The following is a 26331-nucleotide window of genomic DNA, read 5'->3' on the forward strand; positions in this document are numbered from 1 at the left end:
TGATAATGACCTGCTCTTCCGTTGATAATGACCTCTTGCAGTTCTGTTAGTCTAAGGACTACCGTTTCTGTTGACTCTGGTCCATGGTAGCCCATGTCACTCTCTCTTAATCACTTACTTTAAACCCTTCCATGGCTTTTCACTACATTTTGAAAAAAATCAAACTCCTCAGCATGGCCTACAGCACTGGACCTGACCTGGCCCTGCAGAATTTTCCAGTCATATTGCTACCATTTCCCTGACTCATGGGCTTCTGATACCATGACCTTTTTACCCTTCAAATGTTTATTCACGTATTTACTGATTTAATTTTTTTAAATTAAAGACTGTTATGTGCTGAATCGGTCCCCTTTGAAATACTATGTTGAAGTTCTAACCCCCAGTACTTCTGCACTACTGCTCAGTGAATATTCTTAAGGTCAACTTCCCCTCAACCCTCAGCCATACATGACTCAGAAAAGCAGGTCACATAACACCTTGAGTTGGTAAGGGAGGCCACAGAGGTTCTGGTTAAGACTCTCATCCCTTGTCCCTTCAGGCCTCTGCTACCTTTCTTCATCTCATCTAGACTAATCCTTTAGGTGTGCTGTCTACTTCCTGCCAGCATCAGCTTATGGTGATTTGTTACAGCAGCAATAGGAAACTAATACAGGCGAGGGGGCTAGCCCCTGTTTGCACTGGGTTCATTCTTTGGGCTGTTAAACCGTCATTCTGGCTCAAGTACAAGCAAGGGGAGAGTTAGGGAAGAAAGGGGGTGGGAGGGGCATAAGAACTTGACTTGGCACTTTGCCTGAGGACAGCTGTGGCCACTCCTGTTCCCTCTTTTGACCCTTTTTGCTCCCTCATCAGAACTGCTTTCCCTCTAGACCCCAGGCTCCACGCTCGCTTTTGTCTCTTATCCAAACTTCTCTGGGAGGTGGAAAAAAAAAATACAACTGCAGAAGCTTGAAGGATTCTGAGAGGTGCAGGGCCTGTGGGGAAGACAGAGGGATATTTATTGAAGGGACAGAAGCTCAAGCTAGCAAGAGACACCTGCGGCCCTCAGACCCCGTGAGGCCTCTCTGTGTCCTGAAATGGCTTCTGACTGATTCCAGGAGATGTTTCCAAGCCACCTCCGGGATTCTGCTTCTCAAATAGGTCCTGTGTTAGCATTACAGGGGTGCCAATCCACTCAATTTCCTCAATAAAGGAATGGCCGTAACACCTGACACTTACTGAGCACTTATTATGTGACACACAGATCCAAGAGCTCTGCAGTAGGGGCTGAGACAATCCTCACCACATCCGTTATGCAGGAGATGCCGTTATAATCACCCTCATTTCAGACAAGGAAGCCGAGGCTCAGGGACCCTCAGCCATCCATCAAGGCCACATGGGGCAGGTGGCTGAGTAGAAGGCTGCCTTAGAGGCCAGGCTCTTAGCACACTGAGCAGCCCTGGAAGGCTGGGGTGCAAGGATGCCCAGTGCCTGACCCATGGGATTCAATAAAATTATTATTTTTTTTGAAAGAAAAATAAAGAACCATGTTTTATTTTCCCCCTAAACATTTTTGTTTCCTTGATTGGGCCCTTGGGCAAAGCAGGGGCAGGTCCTTGATCATGGGTCTGGGCTTACCTGGCTGCAGGGAGGAGTGGTGGGGAAGACAGAGGGCACTCTGGGCCTGGCCCTCCTGACCACACATGCACTGTGGCCTTTGAGGGCCTGGCTTCAGCCTTGATGAATGTGGCCTGGTACAGGAAAGGAATTTTCTAACCTTCAGAAGGAAAAGGGGCTGAGTCCATCATGTTGGTGTCTAAGGACCCTATGGTTCCAACACTTTAGGATCCTGGGGAGTGCTTCACTTAGCAGCACTTGGTGGGAAGGAATGGAGAAGAAGGGACCCTTTGAGACCTGAAAACAGCCACCAAGTTCAGATTTTTCTTTCATGTGTTATCTCAAAGACACATGCACTTTATAAATATTTAGTGCTCACAGCAAGTCTTTTCGGTTTCTGCATTATCCCCATTTTACAGGTAAGTAAGCCAGGGCATGGGGTCATGTGTTTAGGACAGAGCTGGGATTCTAACCAGCCATGTCTGATTCCACAGCCCAGGACCTCAACTACCACTGATACCATGTCTTTAAGAAGTTCCACTTTCAAAGCAAGAGAAGTTGAGGGGTGATGAAGAGACAGACAGAAGCATCCAGGCGATAAGGACCCTCCACCCCACTTCCAGCCCTTCCACCCTCCTCTTCCAATCACAATATTGGACAACTGATGCTCATCACAAAAAAATCAGTGTGAGAACAACACACGTTCCTTTGCTGTCAGGCTGGGCTCCCTTAGGCTCTTGAATTTGGTTTATTTATAATCTGATTCGGAAGCAAAAAGGCAAAGCTGTCCTTGGGGATCATGCGGCCCACATGCTCCAAGTTCTAACATTGCCTCAGCTTGCAGCTCTGAGTCTGGGCATAGACGCCAGCTGAGCCAGCATCTGCTTGGTTCTCTCTGGTCTCTTAAAAGCAAAGCCTGGTTTCAGTGTCGGCTTCCCTGTGCTCCCCTTTCACAGAGATGCCACAAAGCATCGTGCTCTTATCCGGCTAAGCAGTTAGGCCGAAGAAAGGGCATGTTTCTGCAGTGCTGTTGTGCCGGCAGCCATGCCCAGGCCTGATTATGTCCTCCCAGCTTCCTCATTACTTGCGTACTGTGAGCGCGTGAACTGTTATCTATCAAACTCAGTCTAGAACTCTGTCATGCACGTGGACTCGCATGGATGAGTGGGTTTCTAAGGCAATGACTGGCTTAGGGAGTGCTTACCTAACACCCTTGCCCACTTTACTTCTCTCTTTGTTCTTATGTGTGACATGAGGGCCAACTTGGAACCAAAAATATGCTCAAACAAGAGAGATGCTTTGAATGTCTGAGTCAGAATTCCCTACAAAATCACACACACACACACACAAACACGCACATTCATTCCCAAATGCACAGACATGCATGTACACATGCACGCACACACACACGTGTGATGTATACGTGTTGTGACAGGCAGGAATGTTGAGAGTCTAGGCCTCCTCATATCCTGCCTAATAAAAGAAGAAGAAAACTTCTTTTATGCTTTTGTTTCTTTTACTGGTGTGAGGCTTAGAAGAATTCTGATTGGAAAAGAAAGGTTTGTGTTGGTATATCTGATAAAAGTGACCTTTAGCCAATGAGTGGTTCATGTTTTTCTGACGGGCTGCACAGACAGAGCATGTCTAGACAGCAAGTGGCATTGTTTTTTCTCTTCAAGGTGATATTTATGCCTTGAACCTTTCCATTTGGCAGGTGCCAGGAAGCCAACAGAAAAGAATGTTAAACCAGTTATGAAATGACTCTCCTCTCACTACAAACACCAGGGGCAGGGAGAGCAGTTGATTAACTAGAAAATACCTTTTGAGGACTGTGCTATGGACTGTGCTGGGCTCTGGGATCCAGAGGCAACAGAACAGATGTGCTCCCTAGTCTCATGGGGATTAAGCACCAGCTAGGAAGTTGACCATTAGCCATAGCTGCAAATGTGATGAGTCACCAAGGAGATAGGCTACTGGTGCCTGTAACAGGGGACCTTGGGTAGGGCAGGGTCTCGGAGAAGGCTTCCTGGGGAAGGAGGTTTAAGCTGAAGACTTAGTGAGGCAGCAGGGCTAACTAGGTGAGGAGAGGCGAGAGCGTCCAGTAGACAGAGGGCAGTTAGACAGCAAACCACCACTGGGCAGGGAAAGAGGCCGGCATGGTGGGTAAACAGAAAGAAGTCAGTGTGGTAAGGGGAGAGCAAAGTGAGAAGAAGCTGGAGAGGAATTCAGGGGCAGCACAGGGGCAGCTGAGCCTTGAAGAACACAGTGAATATTTTGTACTTTATCCCAAGAAGCATGGGCGTCCTTCAAAGCTGAAAAGCAGGGCAGTGACATGCTCATCACTTGTCTGCTGAGGGGGTGATGGACTGTGGCACAGGAGTGGAGGCAGAGAGCCCAGTCAGGGGCTGTCACAACTGTCCGGTCAGGAGCAATCGGGGCTTCAACTAGGGTAACAACCGTGGAGATGGGAATGAAAGGTTTTTAGAAGGTGTAATAGGTAGAACTTGGTGATGGATTTGATGCATGGAGTAAGGGAGAGGAGGGAATCTGGATGCCTCCCAGGACAGTGATGTCATTTACTGGGACAAGGGCCCTGTAGGAGAGGCAGGGAGCGGGCAGGGGAGAGCCTGAGACTGAAGTGGGGTACGCTGGACACGAGCCACCTGCCAGACATCCAGGAGGAGACGTCAAGAAGGTGATGCACTTGGAACTCCGAGGGGTCTCGGTGGAGATACGCATTCAGAAGCCTCTGCAACCGGGGCTAAGTGAAGCTGTCGGTAAATGCAACTCCAGGAAGAGCAGACGGCCTAGGAGGGAGCCCTGCGTCCTACAACTGCAGCAGAGTTGCTGCTGGCCGAGCGCTGAGAAGTAGTCAGTCGAGGGGACAAGAGGAAAAGCAGGAGAGTATGGTGCTATTCAAGCCATGAAAGGAATGTGTTTCAGGAAGGAGGGGTTGGACAACTGTGCTGAATGCTAAGGGTTATCTTTCTGAAAAAACCTGACTCTGTCACTCTCCTGATTACAAATCTCACCACTGCCTCCAAGAAAGAGTCTAAGTGCCTTATCATGGAATACCAGGCCTCTCACACACCGCTGCCAACCTACCTGCCCAGACTCGCCTCCCCAGACTGCCCCCCACTGATGAAGTCTGCACTGTGGCTGCACTGACGGGTCCCCTGTGGACACTGATAGGGGCGTGCCACCTGCCTCTCCTGCATTCCTTCTCCTATATTGCAGTTTTTTGCCTGGAGATCTGCCCCACTCCCACCCCTTCAGTCCATGTGGTTCTGAGGTCATCACTGCAGCGCTTGGCGTGGGGCACACGGCCAGGCCAATGCTAATCAAGAGCTTCGCCCTCCCCTGATGGTGACCGGTGAGGGGAGGGGACAGGAAAGGTGATTAAGATGGTCCCATCAGAGTGCATCTCCTGGAAGTTCTGGGACCAAGGCTCATGTTCCTTTTCAGTGGCTCAGAATCTGCACAGACATGGCCCCAGGAGTGCTGGCAGCACTTGGTGACCATGGGAGAAAAGCTGATCTGAGAACGCGGCTAACTCATGACGGAGAGCAGAGCTGAGACAGGGACGCTGGCTCCGGCAATACTGTTTGAGTCCTTGCTTTAAGCCAGGCCAGAAGCCAGAATGAACTTGAACTTTTGAGTTGTGGGAACCAGTGAATGAACTTTGCTTTTCATTTTTTTTTTTTAGAAAAAAATTTTTAAAAAATTTTATTTATTTGTTTTTTGGCTGCATTGGGTCGTCATTGCTGTGTGCAGGCTTTCTCTAGTTGTGGTGAGCGGGGGCTACTCTTCGTTATGGTGTGTGGGCTTCTCATTGTGGTGGCTTCTCTTGTTGTGGAGCACGGGCTCTAGGCACGCGGGCTCAGTAGTTGTTGGTCGTGGGCCCTAGAGTGCAGGCTCAGTAGTTGTGGCTCACGGTCTTAGTTGCTCTGCCGCATGTGGGATCTTCCCGGACCAGGGCTCAAACCTGTGTCCCCTGCATTGGCAGGCAGATTCTTAACCACTGCACCACCAGGGAAGTCCCTGCTTTTCATTTTTACTAAGGGTCAGGTTTCTTGTCACTTGCAACAGAATCCATGAATCCGAACTTATATACATGCTATTCCTGTTACTGAGAATGTTTCCCTGCTTCTCCATCTGGAGCATTTAACCGTGCCTCTCAGTGCAGCCTTCTCTGACTCCTGCAAGCATTCATTCCCCCAGCATCCCTCAGAGGCTGGCACTATCATGTGTCATGGTTTACACATCCATTTCCCCAATAGCCTCAGTCCAGTGATCATGTCTTACTCACTTCTGTATCCCTGATACCTCACCCATTATCTGGTGCATAAGAGCCACTTATCAAATGGTTTCTGAGTGACTCTCTGAATGAATGAATGAATGAACAAATGAAATATAAGCAGAGGCTCAGTATTAAGATATTAGAAGATAAAGAAGAAAGGAAAAATATGGTTAAATGAGTGCTTAAGCCAATGAAAAATTAACTGTATCATCTCCAGTACTGGCCAAGAACATTTTCAAAATGTCATCATTTTAATTATGGAAATGGCCTCTCGAAAATAAAAAAAAAAATAAAGCATGTCCCTTGCTCCCAGATAGAAAAATCTCATTTAGCTGTGTTCCATCAAAATAACTTCACACAATCTGGTGTTCGAAACTCATTAGGTCAGGTTGGCTGATTTTTCCATAATTATTTTAAATGTTCACCATCTACAGAATTTCATCCCACACCTCAACAGTCATTGGCACCTAATGAGCAGGCTCCATCACTCAGGCCCAGAACCGGCTTCGGTGCTACACTGGGTCATCATCAGATGTTTATGGAAGACATCCAGAGCAAGCCATAGTTACCATGGAAACAGGCACAGGAAAGAAAGGATGGCTATCATACACAAGATGAGGATAGTGTACAGGAAGCATCGACCAGCCTAGAAATAACATGAGACTTTCCCAGTTAAGAATGGCCATTCAAAATTCAGGTGTTGAAAACCGAGCTGTCCAAACATCCAATAAGGAAATATGCACAAGCCCATCCAACCTGGCCAACAACATGGCTTTTGACCCACATGAAACTGTTATTGAGGCTTGACTGAAATAGGCTGTTCCTAGTTCTTTAAGGGAGTGTTTTCCAAATTAAGTTGGCTTTAGCTCCTAATTGAACAGGAAAGACACTTCTAAACCCAAATATTGTAAAGACAGCTTTTCCCTTCCGGCGCTCACCACCTCCCACTATTTTGTACATAAGTATATATCTACATACATACGTACATATATGGGCCATAATGGAACCCACTGAAATATGCAGAAGGTAGAGCTCAGGGCAGCACACATCTCATGTATCACCCTGCTCAATTCGTACTTTGGGTTTCAAATGCGTATTAAGGAAACTCTATGAAGACTATTTTTAGTGATAAATTTCTAATGATCCAACCACTAGATTCAAAATTAGAGCAGGCTTAGGGATATCACTTTGTTAATTTGGTGGCAATTGGGGCTTTCAAAGATGTTTTATCTGCTTTTCCTGTTTGGAAACCTAGGATGGACCATGGCTCTTTGTTCCTTCTGTCAATGATTAGTTGTTGGAAGTGAAAGTATTCATGAGAGACCAGTACTCAGAATACAGGAAACAAAGTGCAAAGCCCGAAGGAGAAAAAAATGAAGAGCAGGGGAGAGCTCTGCAGGATTGCCACGCTAGTTGGTACCTTATCTGATTTTCCTCATCATCCACCAGGAAGAACCAGCGAAACTTCACAACCAGGGGGCTGCAGTTGGTGACAGTGATGTAGCGGATCACCTCAGTATCGTTCAGGATACAGCCAAAATCCAGCTCCATGGTCTCAAAGGTGAGGTTGGGGTAATTCACTTCTCCACGCAGGTGCAGGCTGTCCACTTGAGGGTGCTCCACATACTTGATTTCTAGAACTTCTTCTGCCACCCAGGTATTCAAATCGTTTTTATAGAAAGGGTTGAATTTGACTAGCAGGTCTTTTTCTTCACCCATCTCCAGTTTAATAGGCTACAAACAAGATAATGGGGAATTACCAACCTCCATACTGTGCATTTCCAACCTGATACATGAAATAGGACAACCAAAGTTATATACATATATATATATATATATATATATATATATGCACACACATATACATACAGACACACAGATTAGTAGGAAATATGTATATATACACTTTATCCATAACTATGTAACCACACTTTACATAGTTAAACAGCTAGTATATCGCTATCGATATCTATATCTACCCATACCTATCTATCTCTATGCACTTACACACATATATATTTTTTAATAGTTGAAAATGAAAGCAAGAAAAATTTGAAGAAAAATGATTTGAAAAAAGAGATGTTGATAAGCATTGTGAGGTTGTAAGGCTTGAGGAGTTGTAAAAGGAAAATCTGCAATGAATAATTATTATGAAATATTCTTAACTGAAAATAAATTAGATTGTAAAACGTTCTTCCTAGATAAGTGGGGAAAGTTCTTTGCTTAAGAAAATTTTAAAAAGGCTTTCTAAAGGACCCCATGGTGGAGGGGCTCTGTAGAGGGTGACCCAGAAAGGGATGGATTAGGTAATTTAATTTCTTTTCTAACGTCTCCAATTCTAACTCTTCAGCATAGTGGTATCCACTTTCCACTGCTTTCTATTCAACTTAAAATGACACTCCAGAGCCGTACAGAGTTTGTTCGGTAGATTGTGTTTGTTCTTTTCTCTCTTTGATTCAAATCCCCATGTGTTCCTTGATGCCAAGGCCACAGAAAGTGGCCTTCCCATAGAAAGCCTGGCTCTGAGTTGGCTTTTTTAGGAATCGCTTAATCCCCACATTTAATCGGCATGAAAGCCACCTCCTGGTTTTGCAGAAAGTGCCCTGAGGCAGGAAGGAAGAATGCGCACAGTAACAAATCTGTTTACAGAGCACTTTCCTCTCCACTGAGTTTGAAGGTTCAGGTATTTAACTGTGCACTTCAGTGACACGATCAGATGGTTTCAGCTGATAAAGCGAATCACCGGATTCAAGAGTCAGAGGGTAATGACTCCTCAGTTGGCTAATCCCCTCTGAAAGGCTCGCTGGCCACTTGGCCCAGGTAGCTTGCCACAATTTAGAAGTCATTCTTGTAGACCATGGTATCTGCAGCACTAGGCATCGCAATGCTTGGTGTTTAAATATCTTGGAGGTTGACTTAAACACTTCTTCCCCCAGAGGAATGACTTTGTTGTTTTGTGGAAATGATACATGTCCACAACATTTTATATTATATACAAAAGCACAAAGAAGAAGTTAGAAATTCATTCAAAACTTCACAAGATATTATTTCTCAGAGTTCACATTTGGTAAAACATTAGTCCAAGCATGACAGATAGATAAATAAAATTTTACAAAAATGGAATTACACTAATTTATTTTAAAAAATCATGTTTGAAATAAAAAAAAAACTGAAGAAAATTTCTTATACAAGAGATATTAATTGTAAGATCGTGGACTCTGAAGCCAGACTGCTTGGGTTCAAATCCTTGCTCTGCCAGTTACTAGCTCTGTGAACTTGGGCAAACTTGCTTGGCCTTCCTAGCCCCCAGTTTCTCCATCTGTAAAACAGGGGCAATAATAGTACCTAACTTTTTTTAAGAGGATGAAATGAGTTAATATATTTGTGATGCGTTCAGAGCAGTGCCTAGCACATAGTGTATGGTATATAAATGCCAATTATTACTACAATCCCTTTATGATCAAGAGAATTGATCAAAAAGTGTGGAGAAGTCCAAGGTTAGTCTAAAATCCTCCCTCGGTGGGTCTCTTCTTTACTGCTTAGAAGCCATAGAATTCTTTGGACATCAATAAGGCTGGTAACTTCACTAAGGTATGTCTCCCTGTTGAATATTCTGTATCATTTTGTCCCAGGACAAGGTGTGGCCTTATTTTTTAAAAAAATATTTCATTTTTATTTTTGAATAGATAGGACAATGAAAAGCATGTTACCCTTGTGCCCATCTCCCCTCCCCTCAAGCCAACTGTTCCCCTCCCCTGAGGTAACCAAGGTTACACAAGTATCTTACCTGTCCTTGTATGAATATAAAGATAATGCATGAATATAAACCCACGTTCATATATGTGTTATTGTTTACACACAGGCACTCCTGTTCTGTACTTTTTCCACTAGAGGATAATTAATCAGTGCATATGGAGTTGCCTCACTCTTTTTAACAACTGCATTTTCTCCATCATTGAATTCTGCCATCATTTATTTAACCAATCTCCTATTGATAGATATTAGCTCCCAGTCGTTTGTTCTTATAATCAATGTTGCAATGAATATCCTTGTATATTGTGTCTATGTCTATAGGATAAATTCCTAGGAGTCGAATGACTAGGTCAAAGGGTAGGGGCATTTAAAATGTTGATGGCATCAGGAAACTTGCAAAAGCCTCTTAGATACCCTCATCCATCAGAGGGCAGACAGCAGAAGCAAGAAGAACTACAATCCTGCAGCCTGTGGAAGGAAAACCACATTCACAAAAAGACAGACAAGATGAAAAGGCAGAGGGCTATGTACCAGATGAAGGAACAAGATAAAACCCCAGAAAAACAACTAAATGAAGTGGAGATGGGTAACCTTCCAGAAAAAGAATTCAGAATAACGATAGTGAAGATGATCCAGGACCTCGGAAAAAGAATGGAGGCAAAGATCAAGAAGATGCAAGAAATGTTTAACAAAGACCTAGAAGAATTAAAGAAAAAAAAAGAGATGAACAATACAATAACTGAAATGAAAAATACACTAGAAGGAATCAGTAGCAGAATAACTGAGGCAGAAGAACGGATAAGTGACCTGGAAGACACAATGGTGGAATTCACTGCTGCAGAACAGAATAAAGAAAAAAGAATGAAAAGAAATGAAGACAGCCTAAGAGACCTCTGGGACAACATTAAACGCAACAACATTCGCATTATAGGGGTCCCAGAAGGACAAGAGAGAGAGAAAGGACCAGAGAAAATATGTGAAGAGATTATAGTAGAAAACTTCCCTAACATGGGAAAGGAAATAGCCACCTAAGTCCAGGAATCGCAGCGAGTCCCATACAGGATAAACCCAAGGAGAAACACGCTGAGACACATAGTAATCAAACTGGCAAAAATTAAAGACAAAGAAAAATTATTGAAAGCAGCAAGGGAAAATGACAAATAACATACAAGGGAACTCCCGTAAGGTTAACAGCTGATTTCTCAGCAGAAATTCTACAAACCAGAAGAGAGTGGCATGATATACTTAAAGTGATGAAAGGGAAGAACCTACAACCAAGATTACTCTTCCTGGTAAGGATCTCATTCAGAATCAATGGAGAAATGAAAAGCTTTACAGACAAGCAAAAGCTAAGAGAATTCAGCACCACCAAAACAGCTCTACAACAAATGCTAAAGGAACTTCTCTAAGTGGGAAACACAAGAGAAAAAAGGACCTACAAAAACAAACCCAAAACAATTGAGAAAATGGTCACAGGAACATACATATCGATAATTACCTTAAACGTGAATGGATTAAATGCTCCAACAAAAAGACATAGGCTCCCTGAATGGATACAAAAACAAGACCCATATATGTGCTGTCTACAAGAGACCAACTTCAGACCTAGGAACACATACAGACTGAAAGTGAGGCGATGGAAAAGGATATTGCATGCAAATGGAAATCAAAAGAAACTTGGAGTAGCAATACTCATATCAGATAAAATAGACTTTAAAATAAAGAATGTTACAAGACACAAGGAAGGACAGTACATAATGATCAAGGGATCAATCCAAGAAGAAGATATAACAATTATAAATATATATGCACCCAACATAGGAGCACCTCAATACATAAGGCAACTGCTAATAGCTATAAAAGAGGAAATCGACGGTAACACAATAATAGTGGGGGACTTTAACACCTCACTTACACCAATGGACAGATCATCCAAAATGAAAATAAATAAGGAAACAGAAGCTTTAAATGACATAATAGACCAGATAGATTTAATTGATATTTATAGGACATTCAATCCAAAAACAGCAGATTACACTTTCTTCTCAAGTGTGCATGGAACATTCTCCAGGATAGATCACATCTTGGGTCACAAATCAAGCCACAGTAAATTTAAGAAAATTGAAATCATATCAAGCATCTTTTCTGACAACAATGGTATGAGATTAGAAATCAATTACAGGGAAAAAAACCGTAAAAAACACAAACACATGGAAGCTAAACAATACGCTACTAAATAACCAAGAGAGCCCTGAAGAAATCAAAGAGGAAATTAAAAAATATAGAGAGACAAATGACAATGAAAACACGACAATCCAAAACCTATGGGATGCAGCAAAAGCAGTTCTAAGAGGGAAGTTTATAGCTATACAAGCTTACCTCAAGAAACAAGAAAAATCTCAAATAAACAATCTAAACTTACACCTAAAGGAACTAGAGCAAGAAGAAGAACCAAAACCCAAAGTTAGCAGAAGGAAAGAAATCATAAAAATCAGAGCAGAAATAAATGAAATAGAAATGAAGAAAACAATAGCAAAGATCAATAAAACTAAAAGCTGGTTCTTTGAGAAGATAAACAAAATTGATAAACCATTATCCAGACTCATCAAGAAAAAGAGGGAGAGGACTCAAATCAATAAAATTAGAAATGAAAAAGAAGTTACAACAGACACTGCAGAAATGCAAAGCATCCTCGGAGACTACTACAAACAACTCTACGCCAATAAAATGGACAATCTGGAAGAAATGGACAAATTCTTAGAAAGGTATAACCTTCCAAGACTGAACCAGGAAGAAATAGAAAATATGAACAGACCAATCACAAGTAATGAAATTGAAACTGCGATTTAAAATCTTCCAACAAACAAAAGTCCAGGACCAGATGGCTTCACAGGTGAATTCTATCAAACATTTAGAGAAGAGCTAACACCCATCCTTCTCAAACTCTTCCAAAAAATTGCAGAGGAAGGAACACTCCCAAACTCATTCTATGAGGCCACCATCACCCTGATACCAAAACCACACAAAGATACTACAAAAAAAGAAAATTACAGACCAATATCACTGATGAATATAGATGTAAAAATCCTCAACAAAATACTAGCAAACAGAATCCAACAACACATTAAAAGGATCATACACCATGATCAAGTGGGATTTATCCCAGGGATGCAAGGATTCTTCAATATACGCAAATCAATCATCGTGATACACCATATTGACAAATTGAAGAATAAAAACCATATGATCGGGCCTTCCCTGGTGGCGCAGTGGTTGGGAGTCCGCCTGCCGATGCAGGGGGCGCGGGTTCGTGCCCCGGTCCGGGAGGATTCCACGTGCCGCGGAGCGGCTGGGCCCGTGAGGCATGGCCGCTGGGCCTGTGCATCCGGAGCCTGTGCTCCGCGGCGGGGGAGGCCACAGCAGTGAGAGGCCCGCGAACCAAAAAAAAAAAAAAAAAAAAAACCATATGATCATCTCAATAGATGCAGAAAAAGCTTTTGACAAAATTCAACCCCCATTTTTGATTAAAAAAACTCTCCAGAAAGTGGGCATAGAGGGAACCTACCTCAACATAATAAAGGCCAAATCCGAGCAACCCACAGCAAACATCATTCTCAAACGTGAAAAACTGAGAGCATTTCCTCTAAGATGAGGAAAAAGACAAGGTTGTCCACTCTCGCCACTATTATTCAACATAGTTTTGGAAGTCCTAGCCACGGCAATCAGAGGAGAAAAAGAAATAAAAGGAATACAAATTGTAAAAGAAGAAGTAAAACTGTCACTGTCTGCAGATGACATGATACTGTACATAGAGAATCCTAAAGATGCCACCAGAAAACCACCAGAGCAATCAATGAATTTGGTAAAGTTGCAGGATACAAAATTAAAGCACAGAAATCTCTTGCATTCCTATACACTAATGATGAAAAATCTGAAAGAGCAATTAAGGAAACACTCCCATTTACCACTGCAACAAAAAGAATAAAATACCTAGGAATAAACCTACCTAGGGAGACAAAAGACCTGTATGCAGAAACTATAAGACACTGATGAAAGAAATTAAAGATGATACCTACAGATGGGGAGATATACTATGTTCTTGGATTGGAAGAATCAATATTGTGAAAATGACTCTATTACCCAAAGCAATCTACAGATTCAATGCAATCCCTATGAAATTAAAAATGGCATTTTTTACAGAACTAGAACAAAAAATCTTAAAATTTGTATGGAGACACAAAAGACCCCGAATAGCCAAAGCGGTCTTGAGGGATAAAAACTCAAGAGGAATCAGACTCCCTAACTTCAGAGTATACTACAAAGCTATAGTAATCAAGACAATATGGTACTGCCACAAAAACAGGAATATAGATCAATGGAACAAAATAGAAAGCCCAGAGATAAACCCACGAACCTATGGTTAACTAATCTATGACAAAGGAGGCAAGGATATACACTGGAGAAAAGACAGTCTCTTCAGTAAGTGGTGCTGGGAAAACTGGACAGCTACATGTAAAAGACTGAAATTAGAACACTCCCTAACAGCATACACAAAAATAAACTCAAAATGTGTTAGAGTCCTAAATGTAAGACCAGACACTATCAAACTCTTAGAGAAAAACACAGGAAGAACACTCTTTGACATTAATCACAGCAAGATCTTCTTTGATCCACCTCCTAGAGTAATGGAAATAAAAACAAAAATAAAAAAATGGGACCTCATGAAACTTAAATGCTTTTGCACAGCAAAGGAAACCATAAACAAGAGGAAAAGACAACCCTCAGGATGGGAGAAAATATTTGGAAATGAATCAACAGACAAAGGATTAATCTCCATAATATATAAACAGCTTATACAGCTCAATATTAAAAAAACAAACAACCCAATCCAAAAATGGGCTGAAGACCTAAATAGACATTTCTCCAAAGAAGACATACAGATGGTCAAGAGGCACATGAAAAGCTGCTCAGCATCACTAATTATTAGAGAAACGCAAATCAAAACTACAATGTCACCTCACACCAGTTAGAATGGGCATCATCAGAAAATCTACAAACAACAAATGCTGGAGAGGGTATGGAGAAAAGGGAACCCTCCTGCACTGTTGGTGGGAATGTAAATTGATACAGCCACTATGGAGAACAGTATGGAGGTTCCTTAAAAAACTAAAAATAGAATTATCATATGATCCAGCAATCCCATTACTAGGCATATACCCAGAGAAAACCATAATTCAAAAAGACACATGCACCCCAATGTTCATTGCAGCAGTATTTATAAGAGCCAGGTCATGGAAGCAACCTAAATGTCTATTGACAGATGAATGGATAAAGAAGATGTGGTACATATATACAATGGAATATTACTCAGCCATAAAAAGGAATGAAATTGGGTCATTTGTTCAGATGTGGATGGATCTAGAGACTGTCATACAGAGTGAAGTAAGTCAGAGAGAGAAGAACAAATATCGTATATTAACGCATATGTGGAACCTAGAAAAATGGTACAGATGATCCAGTTTGCAGGGCAGAAGTTGAGACAAAGATGTAGAGAACAAACGTATAGACACCAAGGGGGGAAAGCTGTGGGGGGCTGGGGTTGGTGGTATGATGAACTGGGCGATTGGGATTGACATGTATACACTGATGTGTATAAAACTGATGACTAAAAAAAAAAAAATGTTGACGGCTACTGCCATACTATCTTCCAATGTACACTTCCTCAATACCTTAGGGGATGCCTGTTTCCACATGCCCTCCCTAACACAAAGCATTATCCAATTTTTGCTCTTTGCCAATCTTATAGGAAAAATAATGTGTTTCATAGTAATTTTAATTTGCATTTCTTCCAACATGAGTAAAGTTGGGCATATTCTCATATATTTAAAAGCTATTTTCTTTTTCTTTTTGTGAACTCTCTGTTCATTTCCTTTGCCTATCTTTCTATTGGGTTGTTGGTATTTTTCCTGTTGATTTGTAGAAGTTCTTTATTTTTAAAATTATATGTATGCTTTTTATTAAAGTTATATGTGCAAGTAATATAAAAGGTCAAAATGTACTACACGAGTTATTACAAGAAACAGCAGTTCCTGACCCACCGTGGCATCCCGACAATCCTGAGGCCACAGTTTCTCCATTCCTGTAGCACAGCAGGTCTATGGAACAGTTTTTTTGGGCAGAGAGGGGAAAATCAGGTGATGCACAGAACTCAGACACCAGGGATTATTCTGGGGTATCGACACTGACACAGGAAACATTAAATTTCCCCGAACGTTTTGATGAGTTTCTCTGGGGAAGAGCATTTATCTTTATGTCTTGGGATAAGAGTCAGCTGCCCAAGTCTTTTGAGTGGGGTCAGCAGGGACAGCAGGCTGGTGCACAGACAGAATCCCTCTGTTTTCAGCCCTCTGCTCCACTCGTTGCCTCTGAGCCCAGGCTACTTGGGCTGAATGACTCCCACTTCTTTGCAGCCTCACTGGTGAATTTTCTATGCTTCAGGTCTTTATGCCTTTTTGTCCACCCACTCCCTTCCTCATTCTATCTTCTAGAATTTGTTTAAATATCTCATGATTTGGGTATACCCTCCTCTTCCCCTTTTATTTTATTGCTCTGGGTGTCTTTCCTGTTGAACATTTCTACTTTTATTAAGATTTCAGGAGGGACAAGAGTGGGTCTAACCTCCCACCCAGACAGAGAAAGCTGCTCATACCTGAATTTTCATTTTCTCATCCATTTGTTTTCCTCTGCTCTTGAGTTCACTCTTCATCTCCTCTTTGAACACTTGTATCTTGTCCCTGAGCTCTTTTTATTTATTTTTTTTATTTTTTTATTTTTTATTTTTCCTGAGCTCTTTTTAAAGACAGGTCATATCAACTGTAATTTCTGTGAGACTGTAGAGAACTCCCTGTTTGTACTGTGGGTTTTCTTCCTGGCATAAGTTCCCTTGCAGGAGGTTTTCAGCTGCCTCTTGCTTATGATCATCTCCTCCTTTTATTTCTCTGTTCAAAGATCTTAGCTATTTTTTCCCCCAAAATCATGTTTGAATGAGACCCACTAAAGAATCAGTGAGGAAGGAAGGGCAGGGGAGGGTGGCAGTGCAGTACTGTCTGCAACACGCCCTCACCCAGTGGCTCTATCCCCCATCTTCCACAAAGATCCGTCTCCCCAAGTGTGGCTCACAGCAGATGTCCTTAAGTCCCAGGCTCCCTCTTCTGAGATCCTGCGATTGCTGCCTGCCCTCACTTCCTCCTCTATATCACTTCTCCATTAGCTATCTCCCTGGACTGGGAGGCCGAACACCATGGGGTGTGGGGCTGGTCTCTCCTTCAATCCTCCTTCCCTACCGCTCTGCAGTGCCACCTGCCCCAGGGCCCAGCCATTCCCACTGGTGTGCTCATGCCCAGCCAAGGATCACGGGGATGATCTTGTGGGAATGTTCAGAGAACACTGCATCCTGCCCCAGACTGGTGGCCAGGGGAGCTCACCGCCTCCTGCTTCAGCCTGGTTCACATTTCTCACTATCTGGAGATGGGCTGGCTGGTTTAGGGTTGGGGCTTTGAGTTTTGGTCAAATTTGAGTTTTAGTCAGACTTGAGGGGGATTAAAAGGTCTTTCCTCTCATTAGTGGGAAGTCACTGTTTTCTAAAGTTGAGCTTCGTTATAACGGGCAGGAAGGAAAGGGTCATAATAATAAGCAAGAAGCTCTCACATTGTAAATAATGGTTTTCCTACCAATTGATATCAGAATTTATTGATATTATGACTCATTTTAGATTTTTCCTCTCTGTTTCCTGGATTCTTTATATTTTTCTCGACTGAAATTAGGCAGTGTACCAGTACTATTCTCTTCTTTTATCACACACACAGCACCCCCCTAGGAGTTAGGACACCCTCTGTCCAGTTACCTCAGGAATTGAGGGCAGTGGGGATTTATCAGCCTTGCAGATAAAGAAGGGTCCACTTGTTGAGAGCAACACGTTCACAGGCAGGTTGGAAATGTTCTTCATGACCAAGGGCTGGTAATCAGGTTCCAGGATAGTGTTAGGTTTCTGCAAAAAAGAGAAAAGAGGAAACAAACCAGCTTATGGTAAACACAGTAAGCCTTTAGCAACAAATGTCTGATATTCATTGTTAACAGCAGAATTAGCGTTCTCTCTATTTATATCTATAGATGTATGGATTTATATCTGTCATCTATCTATCAAGATATAGATAATTTATATCTATATATTATATAGGTTCACTTCTCAGTAGTCCACCATACATTCCAAATGATTTATCTAAATCTCTACAAGGGATTAATATAGATGTAGATATATGTATAGATATTTTCTATATATCTATGTATCCATTTCACTAGAAGAGATCCTACTTAAGCCAGAAAACAGATTAGATTTTCTTACTTTCTTGTTGCCTGGTTTAAAAAAACCTATATAAGCCATGCCTCTGGGTAGAACTGTTACTACAGAAGTTTCCACAGCATCATAAAACAAAGTTTAATAAATGAATGATATGTTATGGAAGAACCCATGTATCATTACAGTGAATAAAACATTTTTTCCTTACACAATATTCTTTTCATGCTTAAAATACCCAATTTGCAAATATATTTATCTTGCTATATTGACAAACGCTCATAACTATTTCCTGAAAATTTTCTTGATAACACTGGGAGAGTTGATTTAGAAGCATGGTTCACTCTGTTAGATCAAATTTCATTTTTCAGCTGTAGAAAACATCATAAATGGATCTTAAGCTGGAAGTTTCTGGTCAGACTGGATTTTTCTCACTCTGACATTGGGATCCACATTGTTCATTGTGTGCCTTGGAAAGGGGGTCCTTTAATATCACTAGGAAGTGACTGGAAACCTCAGTCTCTGGCCTCCAGAAAGAATCTCCCTCCCATTCCCTGGCTCTTCCAACAACTCTAGCCTATTTTTCCCAGACCTATTTGTTTTGATTTGCTTTTCTCCCTGTTCCAATTTCAGTTAAGTCCTCCTGATTCCATGCTTTGCTCTGCCTCTGCTTCTTTGTCCAGCATAGTCTTTCTTCCACTGTGGTTCCTGGAGCCACTGGCTCTGAGCGAGCTTGGGTGACCAGTGTCCATGGTGTCTTAGTCAGTTCAGGCTGCTATAACAAATATCACAGACTGAGTGGTTTAAACAACAGCCATTGACGTCTCATAGTTCTGGAGGCTGGGGAGTCCAAGATCAAGGTGCCAGCACATCCAGTGTCTGGTGAGAGCCCACTTCTTGGTTTGTAGATAGCTGTCTTCTCACTGTGTCCTCACATGCCTGAGAGAAAGATCACCTCTCTTGTCTTTTCTTATAAGGGCACTAATCCCATTCATGAGGGCTCCACCTCCACGACCCTATCCCTTCCCAAAGCCCCCACTTACAACATGATCATATACGGAATTAGGGCTTTGGTGTATGAATTTTTGGGGGACACAGACATTCAGTCCATAAAGTTGGCTTGAGCCACCTGCCTCAGTTGTACCTCATTAGCCCCTTGTGCACTCCCAAAGTTCTTTTGGAGGTTCGGTCTGGCACTTACCACGAGAAGCTGCCACTGTTCCCTTCCCTCTAACATGGTAATATAGGTACTGGGTTCACCTTGCACTTGCAGATTTCATACTACCGTTTGGAGAGGGATGAAGCAGCACTTTCGACCTTCCCCCCAGGCTGCTGTGTCACTGCAGGTAGCTTTGAAGTGAAGAAGCCACACTCGGTTGGTTTTGGCAAGAGGCCATTTAGAGGTTAGTGATGAGAAAGAGCCGATGGACAGAGAACCCGTTCTATTTTAAAATGACCCTTTCTCTCTGGCTTGTCTCGCCAAATATCAGGAGACAGGATTTGCTTCTGGACTTCATGAAGCAAACTGACTGCTAGTTTCAATTGACCTTTTCAATTCCACAGAGATGTGGTTTTATCTCTTCTGAACGGTACAATAGTACCGTGGCTTCTGAACGGTACAATAGTTATAGAGCAGATCAAATCTGAGGAAATGGTTATAGAAAAATTCTTCCCATAGGCAGGCTTGGTATCATTAAAGTCTAAGGTACTAAATCAGATACACTGCCCTGAGCCAAAAACAAGGAGACAGAATGGATAATTGGGTGTACCAAGACAGGTCTCCTGCACACCCTGGGTAATGAAGTCGCATTTCTTCATTGTCCCTGATATGGAGTGAAATGTGAGCAGGAAATGAACAATGAAGAATACAGTAGTAGGACAGATTTCAAACTTGCGATATTTGGGAGGAAGGAGAGAAGGACAAAAACAAATAGGGCGTAATGACTGAATTCATTTTTTAAATTCAACAAGTCACTGTCATATTCAAAATATTTGCTATTTTATTCTAGTGATAAATTCAAACAGTAGACATTTAAACAAGAATATGCTTTTTTTTTTTAAAAAAAAGGATATAAACAGAGGAAAAGGAACACTACCCACACATTTTTATGAGTGTTTATGTAGTTTGGAAAAAAAATCTAATAGGAAACTAAGCGGCATATTTATCATATACTGTAATGTCTTGCACAGAATAGCTATTCAATAAATCTTCACTGAATGTTCTCTGAATGGCTACATTTAGAGAGAATATGATGCAACCAACTTTGGCACAGCTGTTGCCAGTAAATATCTTTCCTGATTACTTGAAAAAGGAAGAATTTAAAACAGCAATGAAAGCTTAACAACTGTAGAAGGAATTCTGGTAGTATTTTCTTTTTATATGTCTCATGGAGATTGTCACAGTTAGTTCAGCATCCTGTAACTGAAACCTTTATCCTACTTCTTCAGTGTCTACATTCCCCACCAGTTTGTTAGGTTAGGGTTTTTGCTGTGTCTTTACTGACTAATACACTGCAGGTGCTCAAAAATTATTTGCTGATTTGAATTGAACTTGTACATCTCACCTCCCGTACTAGCCTATAAGTTCCCTTATTCATCTTCTGGCAGAGCACCTTGTCCATGGTCGGTGTTCAACAGATATTTATTTAATATGAACAATATATATAGAATGCACCAGAACAAATGGTCTTGAACATTCTCTTGCTAGCCTCCGTTAACAGAAGGAACCCTGGTTTGTTCTCCCATGACCGGTTAGGCACTGCCACACCCAGTCCTTTCGTGTGACAGCATAGATCACACCATGGGATCTTCCTTAATGCTTGGTCTTCCCAGTTGGTTGTGAAGTTCATCACGGAGGGAATATTCTCACTGTTGTATCTCTACGACCCGACACAGTGCCTGGCACATGGTAGGTGTTGATAAATACTCCACTCCGCAGCCAGCGTGACTGTTTCAATGAATACATCTGACCATGTCACTCCCTTCCCTGAAGCCCTCCAATGGTCACCCAAAACAAAACCCGAAGTTCACAACATGTGTCCCAGTCATGCCACACACACCTGGCCCCTGCCCACTTCTCTAGATGGACTTCATTGTCATTCTTGGCATAATCTCTGTCTGAGGTGGCCCTTCAGGTTTTACGCTGACCAAGCTCTCTCGTGACTCAGGCCCTTGGCATATGTTGTTCCCTACCTCTCTCTCCCCCACTTGTCACCAGACCGACTTCTATTTGTCCTTCCAGTCCCAACTTGAGGCATTTGCTCAAGGAAGCCATCTATGACCTCATGTACAAATAAGGTCATGTCTCCTGATACATACTCTCACTGCAACTTATACCTCTTCTTCATAACGCTGTTTAGAATTATAATTTAAACAATTAAATTTTAATAGTTTGTTGCCAGTTTGTAACCTCAACCAGTCTCTTAGTTGTGACTATGTCAGATTTTTAGCACCTACACAGACCTTGACCCAGAGGAAATGTTCCACACATACCTGTCCTGAACAGTAAATAATTCTCTGCTGGAAACCTGCCTAGGACTAGGTCAAGTCCTGCTGTGATATCTCCCCTCCTCTTCACCACCCAGCCCACTGCCCTGAGCAGCAGTCATCCCCATCTCTCCCCTGTTCTGGGCCTCCCCCACTTACCACTCACCCTTAACGGCACATAAAGTTATAGACAGTTATGGGCATATACATCAAAGAATGTGAATCAAATAGTTTAAGTTGTTTATTCCCAAGCAGTGTTAGGTGATCTACAAAATAGCTTAACTTGTGTCTCAGTTTCCTCCTGTGTATCATGGGAAAGGGAAACTCCTGCAGAGATTGCTGTGAGGGACAAATGGGAAAATGTATGTAATGAACATGGCTCAATGCCCAGCACGTACCAATCAATAGTGGTAGCTATTCTTACTGGTTACTGTAATTATCAATAATTCTTCTCCAACCATTTCTATACTGTGATGTTTATTTTACCTAGTTAGAGTAAAATGATGGACTGAAATGCATTTTCAGTGCACTGGAATACCCCTTCACTTTGGTCTTATACATCAGGGATGATGGAAGTAGAATTTCTATGGCAATTCACTTTTCAAAAGAATGTAGGTTTAGATTCAGAATTTTTAGTTGAATGTGTATTGGCCTCTGAAGCTTAAAAAACATTGGCTGGGTGTGGGTGTAACAGGATTCCCATTAATTTAGCTTCCGAAATGAAAGCGTGAACATGCGCACTCCTAGCTGGAGAACCCGGCCCTCCCCAACACAGCCCCACTGACCTTCTCCAGTCGGTATACGAGCTGCTTGGTGGAGAGCTGGATGAACGGTGCCACGAACTCACAGATGATGTTCACCGTCATCACCAGGCTCTTCCCCTTTTGTGTCCCGATGATGGTGTGGCACACCAGCTTTTCTTTGACTATCTGCAGACAAGATATACCAGCGTTTGTGGAACCTCTATAGCTTGGAAGACCTAATTCTCAACAATCAGCAAAATGATTCTCAACTACCTGCCTGGGGACACCAGGGAGGAACACATTTTTCTGAGCAGTGCATGTCAGGGATGGGTCTCTGTCACACAAAGTCTGATTGGTTAGATGTGTCCAGGATGGGTCCTGTGTCTACTGCTGACTGTCCCTGAGGACACAATCAATTTACATTCAGCTCATCCAGTGTACTTATGGAAGATTTATCAGGGCTGTTAGGGACTGGATACACAAGACAGTGATGGAAGATGCAGATAAAAATCCTTCATGGGCTATCACTGTGCTGTACACCTGAAACTAACACGACATTGTAACTCAACTACAGTTGAACAAAAATATTCAATGGTAGTTACACACAATTTCTTATCAAGGTAGTTGGAAGCTGGCTGGAAAAATTTCGCCTTTCACATTTGAATATTTAAAAATCGTGTACGGTAATTAACACTTCTTTGGACCTAAGAGCCTTAGATTTTTATAGAGTAGAAAGGACTCAAAGTGAATTTATAACATGAATAGCCTTTATTGAAGACTGCTCAGGTGTCAGATGTTAATGAATTCAAGTCTTCTCAATTATGTAGCAGAACGTGGAATACAGGGGAGATTTTAGTAAAGCTACAACTGAATTTAGAACCCCAGCAGCTCAGATTTAATGCCTTTAAAATACAGTCAACTCTTGAGAACAACACTGTAAACATGCCTGCAACAGACTGTCAGTGTCTTGAGATGAGGGCCTGCATTCTATTCATCTTTGCATCCTTGGTGCCTAGCACAGTGTGTGTCATGTGGTACATACTCAGTGAAAGTTGGCTGAACCCCTCAGTAACAGAGAGAAAGAACATATTATACACTCCATAATGGGAAATAACCTTCTTTTTTAAACTAAGGATGTGTTTTTCCTGAAAATGTTCTGTGAAGAAACAACGTAAGTGAAGCAAAGTGCCATCCGTGACCCTCGAGGAACTAAGCAGGGAACCAGCTTTCCCGTCTCAGTCTGCTGGGAGGCAATTTTTTACTGTTTCCTATTTTCATGAGGAGAAAGTTCAGCATCACATCCTAATTTGGTGATACCAGCAGGAGCTCAGGTAACCATCATTTCTCATTCACAAAGTCTGCCTTTGTGAAGAGGCTTGTAAGTGATTTCAGAAGTCTTTCTTTTAGGTTGTTAATGGTTTCCAGCCTCCATGAGGGAATAGGAATAAACAGACACATGGTTGGATCTGCCTAAATGTCTTAAGCAGAATGGTGATAATGTGAATAAGAGCAGAACATCAGAGTTGCTGAAGATAAATGCAGCTCTTTCATTGATACATAAAAAGATGATGATTATAAATGTGATGCTGTTGAGTCAAGCTGAGAGGGAAGGAACTAAGGATGTCCCAATACCTGGATAGGAGAGGCAGCCGAGAAATTTTAAGAAAAACATTTTCTTAAAAATAAATATTAAGTGAATACTGCTAAGTATTAATCAGAGGCTTAGCTTTGGCCGGACAGTGGATGTCCCTCTACCAGAGACTTGCTGGCTCTGTTGACTCTGGGCATGAGAACCTGCTTTAAACAGTATTTTAAGACTGGGTTCATGGTAGCTGTAGAAACAAACAGAAAACTCAGCAGAGCTGAATCTTGAATGCAATGGGTGCTGCCATGGTAACTCAGTGCTGTATGCAATCCTTGAGAAACCACAGCCTTTCTTCAGATAAATGTCAAAGGACTCTCCTAAGAAATAGAGCAAAGATTTATTTAGGAGAATAAGAGCTTCTAAATGTGTGTCCTCTTACCCTGGGAGTGGCAGAATAGCCTTCAAGTATCACGTCAATCGTCTGGCCTGGGTACAGCTCCATCCTGATGGGGTGGAGTTGAAACACGGGGCTTTGAGGATCCCTGGGTGCCCGGGAGCACTGGGATTGGCAGTGGCTCTTAGCACACCTCTTCTTAGCCAGTCTCTTCTTACCCAGCTTTTCCTGGGGACAGAAATCTTCATTCATCCAGAACAACTGTTGGACCCGACGTCCCTTGTTGGTCAACTTGAAGTGGTAATAACAGGTGTCCAGGCTGGAAAAGAGGAGGCAAGGATCGAGAGGATTCAGCTTTGAGTTGTTCCGTTCAGCTCTACAGCCTTGGGATTTACTCCTCCGGAAGTATTTAAAAAGTGAGCAACAAAATAGACATTATTATTATTTTTTTAATGTAGGAAGGCTAAATGGTGATACTGCTAGGAACTACTAGGACAAGGTAACATCTATTCGTTGGGTCATTAGACTTGAGTCAGTGACTTGAGTTTGGTCCCTGAGTTGTCATCACCAGGAAAGGGGCCGTGGGGAAGTGGCCCACCCACCCCCAGTCTTTCTCAGCAGGTTAAGCTGCCACATAACACACATATACAGTTCATGTGAAAATCACTTCAATTTACGAGAAATGGTACTGAGAAGTGAAAGCAAAACAGCTACTGAAGGAGAAGTATATTTCAAATTGTGTTGAGTAAATTTCTAGTAACTAGTTAAATGTCTTGTGATGGACTCCATTTGAAAGGAACTTTAAAGAGAAACAACACATATCCTCTAAACCTTACCAAAGGTCAAGGGGACTATAATGCATCAGAACACCACCTGGATCGGTCATTTATCTCAGACTAATGTGCTTTAAAGATGCTACTACTCATGCATGCATGCATGCATGCATTCATTCATCTATTCTGCAGATATTTACTAAAGACCTCTTTATTGTCTGTCTCTTTGCTAGACACTGAAATTTCTAAGATCTTGGAGGTGGTTCAAATGTGTTTTTGTTTGAGTTTTTTTTTTTTTAAACTGATTTATAAGCTTACTTTAAAATATTCTCTTCAGGGAAAAAACTCATCTCAGGACTTTTAAGATTTATTTTTTATTTTTGGGGGCTTTGAGTTTTCATCCCATCTGTCCCTCCTTTGGAAAGACACCATGTCTAATAAGCAAGTTGAAGCTTGCTAAATAATGAGTGTTTGCCAGTTGTCAGGTATAACCATTATTAGCTAAATATATGTCCAATGGGGCATGCTCATTGGAGGCTTCACTTTGTAGTTTGACTTCAGGGCTAAATGTAGGTTTTGGGGAAAATAATAAATAACATATACTATTTTATAAACTAGGCAGGGTCTCTGTCACTTATTCACAGTGTATCCTTCAGTCATCATAGCACCCCAGTAATACTAAGCATATTGATTAATTTTATTGATGAAGAAACAGAAGCTCTGAAAATTTAAAGGAGTTGTCCAAAAATATGCCATCAGAAGAGGTGGCATACGGGTATTTCTTTAGATCCCTGTGCCCAAAAAATTGGCAAACTTTTCCTGTAAAGGACTGAATAATAAATATTTTAGACCTTTTGGGACACATGATCCATCACAACTACTCAACTCTCCACTGTAGTGTGAAAGAAGCTGTAGACAATATATGTACATGAATGGGTGTGGCTGTCTTCCAATAACAGTTTGTTTATAGAAACAGGCAATGGGCTGCAGTTTTCCCACCCCTGCTTTTGATGATTCTTCTGGAGATTGCTGGCATCAAGATTTTATGTCAAAAAGAAGAACAACAGCATTTAGGCAGAGCAGAAATTGGCAGCTAAAAGATACAGGTTTCTTCTATATTTGTCGAAAACTATCAGCTATCCCTCCAATTCTAGGCAAGTGTCAGAATATCCTTTGGGGCCATTTGACACTATTTGTAGATTAAGGAGAACATGTAATTAAGTCTGGTTTGCAGTATATTGTTTTCTGTAATTATATTTGAATGCACTTAACAAATAAATTTGGAAACAGGAATAGTATGCAATGACAAAATGCCCTACCATATGGTCAATGGATAGGAGGAGAGGAGCAT

General features: G+C 41.9%; 1 protein-coding gene across 3 annotated transcripts in view; it reads right to left on the bottom strand.

Moving 5' to 3' along the window:
• HYDIN (HYDIN axonemal central pair apparatus protein) overlaps window positions 1–26331 on the bottom strand; it is a gene marked incomplete at both ends in the record, with an annotated part of 352197 nt that overhangs the window by 162204 nt on the left and 163662 nt on the right. For all 3 annotated transcript variants that reach the window (XM_082863052.1, XM_082863051.1, XM_082863050.1), the window contains 4 exons: window positions 7314–7627; window positions 17550–17693; window positions 22271–22414; window positions 24253–24526. In XM_082863052.1, coding sequence (XP_082719178.1) covers window positions 7314–7627; window positions 17550–17693; window positions 22271–22414; window positions 24253–24526 — 876 coding nt within the window. The remainder of the gene's footprint in view (window positions 1–7313; window positions 7628–17549; window positions 17694–22270; window positions 22415–24252; window positions 24527–26331) is intronic.

The sequence above is a fragment of the Leucopleurus acutus genome (genome assembly GCF_964270905.1).
Source record: "Leucopleurus acutus genome assembly, chromosome: 20".
NCBI lineage: Eukaryota > Metazoa > Chordata > Mammalia > Artiodactyla > Delphinidae > Leucopleurus > Leucopleurus acutus.